Here is a 9,683-nt window from a genome sequence, read left to right on the forward strand (position 1 = left end):
TTCACGCCATTCGTTATTCACCCTTTTCACATTTCCGCCGGGTTTCTCAAAAGCGGAAGTCGTCACAGTTGGGTTTATATAATTGTTTTGTGTGTGTGTATAATCATTTGCTCAAATAGTATTAGAAAAACTGTATCCTCACAGCAGCGTCACTCTAAAAAATGCTGGGTTGTTTTAACCCAAATCTGGGTCAAATATGGACGAACCCAACCGTTGGGTTAAAAAAATTTCTAAAACAAAAAAAAACGTCTGGGTTTGTCCATATTTGATCCAAATTTGGGTTGAAACAACCCAGCATGTTTGTAATTTGATACAATGCATTATAAATGTACATACACTTTAATGACCGCGGTTAAAACACATCCTCACAGTCTGTGAAAAGGGTCCGTTACCGTAATTATGAAATGGCAGCCCGTGACGTTTAACTCTTTGCAGTTCAGACCTCAGACCGTATAGCTTTAAATTTGGTTTTACAGCTTGTACACTATAAAAAATGCTGGGTTGCTGGCCCAAATGTAAATGAATGTCAAGTCCTAAGAGTAGGTGGGGTGGGTTGTATTACTACACTCTAAAAAATGCTGGGTTGTTTTAACCCAATTTTGGATCAAAAATGCAATTAAAAAAATTAACCCAATGGCTGGGTTTGTTCATATTTGACCCAAAATTGGGTTGAAACAACCCAGCATTTTTTAAAGTGTAGAAAACTACATTCGTTTAAATGTTGTACATGCATTTTATTTAGTTCATTGAAGTACTAACATTTAGGTGAACAATGTAATCTTCAGATGTTTATTTATATTTTCTTTTGTTACCCTCAATTTTTTTCCCATGCTGTAACATGATAGTGATTTCATCCCTGCATGTTTGTAACACTGACAGTTCGACACCTGACCTAAGTGGGCAGCATAAAATAAAGTTTATTTTAACGTTTTTCCTTGAAACATTTGAGTAAAACATTTTTTTGTTTGAGTAAACATTCCTGGCACATTATTCAGGCTGTGGTCTCTCATCAGATCAAACACTTCAGATCCACATTTCTTCAGCTCTTGAACCTGAACAAGAACGCTGTCTCATATGCTTTAATCTGCATAATTAATATAATTATTTCGTTTGTTTAGCACTACAGTCCTGAAATGCAAGCGCAATACTGTGCAGTCAGCCTTTACTCATCTTCAGCAGCACAAATGGCCAGCAGTTATTTTTAAACGTATCAAATTTCATAATGGTATTATAATATAAGTCATAGACAGACTCGTATCAAATTCATGGAGAACTGCATGGTTCACCCCAGCTGTGGTTACAGACTTGCAATTCATTATACACTCACAACTCAGAACAGCCTTAGCTTAGTGTGAGGAAAACCCCTGAAATAGCTCACTAGTACTCGTTCAATACAACATAAATGATATGAATTTGTTTTCATTTGAGCAGTGCCCCCTGGAGTGCACACTTGAGCATTACATCAGTCCAGCAACACACACTCCTGTCACACGTTCTGCTCAGATTACACACTCTCTTCATCTGCAGCTCAGACCGCTTGTGTTTCTACAGTATGGAGTACGCTAAAACATTACTTCCTACATCTCTAATGAGGTAATCATTTTTAGGCTTTAATGTTGGAGAGCAACAGCATTTTTGGTCATTTATAAAAATATTCTTTATGAAAGTTTAGTTTTATTTGAAACACTTTAAGGTTAAATTAGTTAATGCATTAGTTACATAATATATTTACAGCATTTATTCATCTTGGCCATATTAACTTCAACTGAATTTGAATACATTAACAATGTTTTAAAACAGAATAACTATATTTCTACATTAACATTAAGCTAAATTAATAAATGCTGTTAAATATTTATTATGCATTGTTAGTTTAATGTAACAAATTGGCCCTTTTTTGTAAAGTTTTATCTTTTTAATAGGATTAACTAACTAGCTGAATAATGTCACTATTGTCTTTTTTAGAGCTGCTTTACAGCAGAATTAGTTATCATTACTTTCCTGTTTATCTCTGTAAAGCTGCTTTGAAACAAACTGTATTGTATGCAATTCTTAAATGCACAAATCAAATGATTAAACGTCTGTAAAATGTGATCACGTTTTATATTACAAACTCTTTTTCACACAATAGTGTAAGTGATCTGTACTATTATCTGCTGTGTTTTATCAAGCATTGCATTATTGGCACAATACCACACAGTAAACATTTCACTTCCTGTTTACAGTATATAACGATTACTCACTCTCAACAAACCAAACTGTTTGGTCAATGGCAAATTGCCTAGGTCACTAATGTCCGTTAAATCCTTATAAAGCTGTTTTTTTTTCTGGACTTTAGACAAGCTGTGCAGCCATGCAATTATTTCTATAGCCCAAACTCTGTGTCATATTCAAAGTGTCGGATCTAACTGTGCTAAACCTCAGCAGGTCTGTGTCGTCGATGGCGTCTCTCGCCCAGCGGATGCTGCCTCCTCCTCAGGCCCGTCCGTACAGGGTGTGCACACAGAACCGCCGCAGGAGGACGGGCTTCACGAGCACTTCTCTAGGAGACCTCAGGGAGCAGGTCGGGTACTAACATCTGCTCAACAAGGCTCCATCTGCATTTAATACAGGAATATTGTGAAATATTAGATTCATCTTTTTATCTCCAAATTCTGACTTTTTTTCTTGCAAGCCTGAGAGGGGTGGGGGAGGGGGTGGGGCACGTGACTTATTATTTTACAATTCAGACTTTTTTTTCTCTCACAGTTGCAAGTTTAGAGTTAGAAACTCGGAATTGCAAGAAAAAAAGTCAAAATTGTGAGATGAAAAAGGTGCAGCTGAAGTTTTACCCTAAAAAAAGCAATATTTTGAGGGTAACATTTCTTGTGTGCAAAAAATAAATTAAAAAAAGTTTAAATTGCAATCTTACGATTCTTACTCTTTTTCTCACAATTGTGAGATTTAAAGGGGTTATGACATGAGAAACCAAATTTGCCTTGATCTTTTGGTATATAAGAGGTCTTTGTAGGGGAGAGCGGGGCACAACCTAACGCATTTTGGTTTTGGCTCAATTATTTAAAAAATAATTAGGTTAGATTAATTATTTTTTTTACACAAGAAACATACACATCTTTGCTACAAATGAACACTTAAAGTTTTTTTCTAGGACCTTCCATTTTCGTACAGTTGCACTGAAAGTGACAGAAGTGCAAATGTTACAACTTACCCCATATGCGGGGTTAGTTGTAACAGACAGAGGGGTTAGTTGTAACACTTGTGTGTAACACACATAATTCAGTACTATTTTATCTGTATAGTTTGATATTGTTTGTACATCTGTATAGATAGATATCCATACATCCATCCCTCATCCAATCATCCTTCTATTATGGATCAATATCATGGATAGAGATATAGGAAAGGGCTGCACAGTTTTGCATGCAAAATTATTATTATTATTAATAGTAACAGTAATAATAATAAAAACAAGCTTAAAATCACATTTTAAAGTGTTTATTACATGAAAACAGGCAATATTTTTAATAAATAAACAAGTGATCAATATAGTAAACAAATCCCATAGCCTACAATATTGTGAACACTTGGCGGCTTAGTTGTAACACTGTGCTACAACTAACCCCGCTGTGTAAAAAATATTTTAAACCTAGCTAACAGTTGCTAGGAGTTGCTGACATGTTTCAAAATGGTGCCATGTTTTAGCCAACAAGACAGTGATTACGGCAATATAAAGTTAGATTTGGTGACGTAGACACACAACTCAGAAACAGAAAAATACGTATGATGAAAAAAAATACTAACATGGTGTCAAAACACTCTTTGTCCCGTATCTTCACAAAATATTACCAAAACTTTTCACAAATCCACGGGAGACCGTCTTCTGGCAGCGAGAGAAAAAGATCGTAAACACAACCCGCGTGACCCTGAGTAACTACATGAAAGGTCCGTGTTACATTTAGCCCCGCGTTAGGTTGTGCCCCGCGCTCCCCTACCATTAAAACGTCCTGCAAGTTTCATAGCTTAAAGGATAATTCCGGTATTTAACACCTTGAGTCTATATTGTAGTTTGTTTTGGATGAACAAGAGTGGTGGACAACATTTTTTTGACAATGGTTCCTCTCTCGAGTTTTTGACTATAAAAGAATTGGCCATGGACCCATTTAACATTGGAGTCAATGGCCATGTCCGAAAATGTCATTAAAACCTTTAACATTAGTTTTCAAAACTGTGCAACTCACCGAGTGATTAGTGATGTTAGTTGATGTTCCAGAAACAAAAAGTGTTGCGAAATACAGTTTCTGTCGTGTTTTATTCGTCATTTTGTAAAATCCCATTGTTGAAAAAATAGTTCCACTATAGCAAAATAAACGGATTGGAATCATATATTGCGACGATATATTGTTTATAATCATCAACGTACACCACTAACCACTCGGTGAACGTTTGTAAACGAACATTATTGGCTGTTTTAATGACATTTTCGGACATGGCCATTGACTCCAATGTTAAATGGGTCCATGGCCAATTCTATTATAGTCAAAAACTCGAGAGAGGAACCATTGTCAAAAAAATGTTGTCCACCACTCTTGTTCATCCAAAACAAACTACAATATAGACTCAAGGTGTTAAATACCGGAATTATCCTTTAAGACGTCCTCCCCATTATAAACTAATCATTTATTTAATCAAGCTCTAAATACAGCTCGTTCTGGATTCATGGTAAGAAGTGACGTCACGGTACGAAGTGACGTACCAGCGTTTGCATATGACCGCCTCCCCAGCACAAGACAACTACGCTTTAAGCGCAAGACAACTACGCTCATTTCGTATCACAAGTGTTCAGTCGACGGACAGCGAGTGTGTCTGTGTTCAGGGAAATTACGATGCCGCAGATGTGCTGTTCCTGGCTGTGGACAAACAACATCTTTGAATACGCTGCGAAAGATAGTTGTCAGGGAAAAATGGATGCACTTTATTTTTTGTGGACGTCTCAGTCACGGCAGTGTTAGTTTAAGCGTTTGTTCTATACATCTGAAGGATGACTGTTTTGAGAACAAATCCCAAAATGATGCTGGCTTTGCCAGAAAACCGTTGCTCAAAGATAAGTCCGTGCCGACTATTCTGGGCTCAACAACGACGACGCTAACTGTAAGTAATGTATTTAAAACTTTAAACTACTTTTTAAATACGCTGAATCCGCAAATGTTCTGGCTGGGGGCGTTAATAATAAATGCATAGGCACTGACGTTAGCCAATCATAACAGTGGGCGTTAACACTGAACTCTTAAAGGGGAAACACCCCCAAAACAGACTGTTTGAATCAGAGGATGAGAAACAGGGAAAAGGTCATAAATCACTACATTTGAAAAGTTTTTTTGTAAAAAAAACTATAGTAATACTATAATTGCACCTAAGGGAACATAATAAAAAAACAAAAAAAAACATGTCATGACCCCTTTAAACTTGAAATTATGAGTTTTAAAGTCCAATTATGAGGTGTGTGTGTGTGTGTGTGTGGGGGGGGGGGGGGTGTTCAACTCACAATTATGACATTTTATCATAATTGCGAGCTTATATCTTGCAATTCTGAGTAAAAAAAAAAATCACAATTGCAAGATGTAAACTTGCAGTTTCGAGAAGTCATAATTGTGGGCTTCCATAAAAGTCTATACTTTTGCTTTTAATTAATCAACAAAAGTATTAATTTCTTTCAAAAAAAAATCTTACTGACCCACACTTTTTTCTGATTATTTAGTTGTAACTATTCATTATTATTATTTATTTATTTTTCAAATGTGAAAAAGTTTTAGTAATACTGAATGATAACATCATTCTGTCTACATTCATATCTTATTGAAGATACAGGTAAAACTAAAAAAAATATATATATATATCATGCAAAAGTTTATTTGATTCAGTAATTCAACTTAAAAGGTGAAACTAATATATTATATAGACTCATATATATAGGCTATATTTCAAGCCTTTATTTGTTATAATTTTGATGATTATGGCTTATGCAAACCTTTTCACAATATTCAAATTTTGAATTTGGGGTAAAAGCTGTAAGCCATAATCATCAAAATTATAACAAATAAAGGCTTGAGATATCTCACTTTGCATGTGAGTCTATATAATATATTAGTTTCACCCTTTAAGTTGAATTACTGAAATAAATTAACTTTTGCACAATACATTTTTCGAGTTTCACCTGTATATATATATATATATATATATATACATATATATATATATATATACTAACATCTCTATCTCTCTCAGGTGGCCAGTTCTTTCTTGATGACGTGTCAGCTGCTCACACTGGTGCTGGAGGATGATGGGACAGTGGTGGACTCCGAGGCTTTTTTCCAGTCTCTGCCTAATAATACTCCATTCATGGTCCTGGAGAAAGGGGAAGTTTGGACCCCTAGCAAACTGGTACAGCAGTTACATATATTCATTATTTTAACTGAACAAAATCTGTTATTGGTTAACTGTAAGTCACTTGACAAAAAGTGTAATTTTCACTGTAAAATATAGCAAAAATAGTTTTGGGAAAGTAAAAAAATGACAAAAAACAGTGCTAATCTGCCTTACTGTATATTCAAGACTACTTTTACAGTAAAATTTGTTTTTTTTATACAGATTTTTTCATTTACACCAGGGATAAATAAAATCATAAAAATGTATAATTAAATGAATAAATAACAAGAAAAACATTTTTTTTACTATCTGCCTGACAATAGTTCTGTGACTATCTGCCGACATCACAGAACCGTGAACATGCAAATGTGTTATTTAATGACTACAATAATATCTTAAAATCTCAGAAGTAAAGTAAATATCAAGTAAATATTATATTTAAAGTTTGAGGTGAAGGGATTCGGAGTTTGGAAATCCCTGTTTTACATTAATAAACAGTAAAACTATATTGTGTTCCACATAAAATTTGATTTTATTTCTATTTCAATTTCTACTTATTTCTTATTTTTGTTATGAAGTTATTAATTATGCCACGTTTAATGAAAAAGCTATAATTTTGATTAATTATAATTATTCTGTGTACAGCATATCTGTAATACTGTGTGTGATTTTCAAAATATATTGTCACCAAAATGCAATCCCAGAAAAAATCCTGAAAAATTGTTACCATACTTTTTTAGAGAGAATTTTCACAAACCAAATCTGACAGTTCTTACAGTAAACATAACAGGATATATATATATAGTTTTTTACTGCATACTTTTTACTGCATGCTTTACAAGACCTTTTCCATTTTTGTGTTTCATAAGCGGTACTTTAGCAAACAATGAAGACAGATTTGAAACTAGTTCTGGATTGCGTTCCCTAGAGTCGGATTAACCTGATCCCAAGTGTTGCTTCATTTGCAGATGTTCATTTATCAGTTTTATTTTCTTAACAAGAAGATTTGAAACTATCTTCAGCATATTCATTTAATTATTGCAAAAGTTATTTTAGTTAACCCATCTTTGTGTTATTGTTCCACTAGTATTTACTCCGATAACGTAACTGCTTTCAGTCAGTGATTTTGTCTCACTAAATATTGTTTTGCCCTCATTTCATATTTCCCATGCAGGTTCTGCCAAGTTTCCGACAGCCGAGAAGAAGTGGAATTGCCAAATTGAGCTTTGACCTGTACAAGCTGAACCCAAAGGATTTTCTGGGCTGCCTCACCGTTAAAGCCACACTCTATGAAATATACTCTCTCTCATACGACATCAAGTGTACCAGAGCCAAGTACTTTCTGATGTAAGAGACACACACACACACACACACACACACACACACACACACACACACACACACACACACGCACACGCACACACACGCACACACACACACACACACACACATTTCCTAATGTCAGGATTTAAATCTGCAATCTTAAAGTCAGCATGAAACAGAAGTTGCGATAGTCTTTTCTTCTCTATTGTGACGTATAAACGAATGAAACGGCTTCTGGAACAAGAACAGATGTGGGCGGGGCTTGATTTTGTCCATTGGTAATTGATTGGATGATTGTGGTTTGCTATTGGCTGATCTCATGTGAGTGACAGGTTGCCCCGCCCTCGTCATCAGAGAAGAGGAGAGATGCTGCAAGAGGAAGGGGGAAATTATTCTGATTAAAGATTACAAGGCATGTGAATTTAGAAAAATAATGTGCAAAGATAAATCATTTAATAAATACTGCAATATTCCATTTAAAAATAAGAATTGTACATTTTGATTTGATGCAGGTGACTTTAATTATAAATAATTTTCTTGACACATATACAGTTGGATCCAAAAGTCGGACACTACTAGTGAACATTATTATATCGTTTTATCATCTAATTTAAAGGAACCGTATGTAAGATTGTGGCCAAAACTAGTTCTGCAATCACTTTCAAATGACTGTAGAGCGGTGTATCCCCTCCGCCTGACTCGAGGTTGCCAGATAGGTGCAGGATCCAGCAGGAACGCCGCCTGCTACAAGGAGCTTCCAATGGCAAGACTAGAGCAGAGCTGGCAACCCGGATACCGAAACACTACTGACTTCGTGATTGGTAGACAGGTGGAGGGTGGCCGAATCAGCTGTTTTAGCCTGCTTAAAAAACGCCTCCTCTGCGTAGCTGGTTTAACTCGAGTTAAAGCAAGGACACGTTGCTTTAACTCGTTGTGGTTTTTTATTTGTAGTGATTATTTTTCCACAGACAGTTGTTTTGTCCACAAATAGCAGGTTATAAACCTGTAGAAATAGAAAAGCTATGGTGTCAACAACAATATTGATAGCCACATAAATATATATACCATATTCTGAAAAATATAAATACAAATATATTATAAATACCAATAGTTTCATATTTCATATAATAAATATTATAATACACTTAGTGTTTAAACTAAATGACTAAAATTACATGCATCTAAACACAGAAATGCAACAATCTCATTTATATTAATATTACCATTTATGATGACCATTTATATTAATATTATTCTCTTTTACCTTCTCCAGGTCTTTACTGCGATGTTTCATGTACGTGGCCAAACTGACGGGTCAGGTTCTCCTGTGCGGATCCTCGTATGTGTTGCGGTATATCGGGGAAGAGGAATGCTATAGCTGAACGACACATCAGATAGTGTGGAAAAATAATACTGCACTTATGTTTAGTTTTTGCTTGCATGCTTAGACAAACATCAGTAGGCTATTTAATATGTTTGGTATATGTTAGCTTATTTCGAGAGTGATAACATTAAATGTGTGTGAATCTGTACTGTGAATAAAAAAATTGTAAACTAAAGATCAGCTTATTATTGTCATCTTTTATCAGGCTTGTGCTGAAAAATTATCTCCAGTTTGACTTGTTTTGTGACTGCATTTTAAAAAGACTTTATCTGATTTACTTATACATCAAAACGAAACTCCAAAAAGATCTCAATGATCCCCTTCTTCCCCGATTTGTGTTTCTGGGTGACCATTAGGTTGATTTTGTCAGGACTACACACTTATTGTGCCTCAAATGTAATTTTTGAGGATATCTGCTATCTAAAAAGACAATGGAAAAGGCAGCAGAGTATCATCATGGTTCTGGTTTTTGTGATAAATATCAAGCTGTTGTCATAAAGAGACTGCTCGGAAAAGACAAGTATACATAAAGGTGAAACTCAAAAAATTTGAA

The 9,683-nt window shown here is 35.0% G+C and overlaps 1 protein-coding gene across 4 annotated transcripts; it reads left to right on the forward strand.

The window, feature by feature from the left end:
* Positions 1 to 1,436: 1,436 nt before the first annotated feature.
* On the forward strand, positions 1,437 to 9,302 carry cidea (cell death inducing DFFA like effector a). 4 transcript variants are annotated; one of them, XM_079602440.1, is made up of 5 exons: positions 1,437 to 1,593; positions 2,425 to 2,563; positions 6,283 to 6,438; positions 7,598 to 7,770; positions 9,020 to 9,302. In XM_079602440.1, the coding sequence occupies exons 1-5, from the start codon at positions 1,553 to 1,555 to the stop codon at positions 9,126 to 9,128; spliced, it is 618 nt and encodes a 205-aa protein (XP_079458566.1). In that variant the 5' UTR covers positions 1,437 to 1,552; the 3' UTR covers positions 9,129 to 9,302. The 4 variants fall into 4 exon arrangements, with proteins under 4 accessions (XP_079458566.1, XP_079458565.1, XP_079458568.1 ...); XM_079602439.1 differs by having other exon boundaries at positions 1,471 to 1,593; positions 6,283 to 6,436; positions 7,593 to 7,770; positions 9,020 to 9,228; XM_079602442.1 differs by having other exon boundaries at positions 1,526 to 1,593; positions 2,428 to 2,563.
* The last annotated feature ends 381 nt before the right edge of the window (positions 9,303 to 9,683 follow it).

The sequence above is a fragment of the Phoxinus phoxinus genome (assembly GCF_949152265.1).
Source record: "Phoxinus phoxinus genome assembly, chromosome: 24".
Lineage (NCBI taxonomy): Eukaryota > Metazoa > Chordata > Actinopteri > Cypriniformes > Leuciscidae > Phoxinus > Phoxinus phoxinus.

Bases quoted from the DNA above. Each gene is read 5' to 3' on its own strand.
- cidea (XM_079602439.1), top strand. From the start codon at position 1,553: ATGGAGTACGCTAAAACATTACTTCCTACATCTCTAATGAG. The intron at 1,594-2,424 runs GTAATCATTTTT...GCTAAACCTCAG, and splicing joins CTTCCTACATCTCTAATGAG to CAGGTCTGTGTCGTCGATGG. The intron at 2,564-6,282 runs GTCGGGTACTAA...TATCTCTCTCAG, and splicing joins TAGGAGACCTCAGGGAGCAG to GTGGCCAGTTCTTTCTTGAT.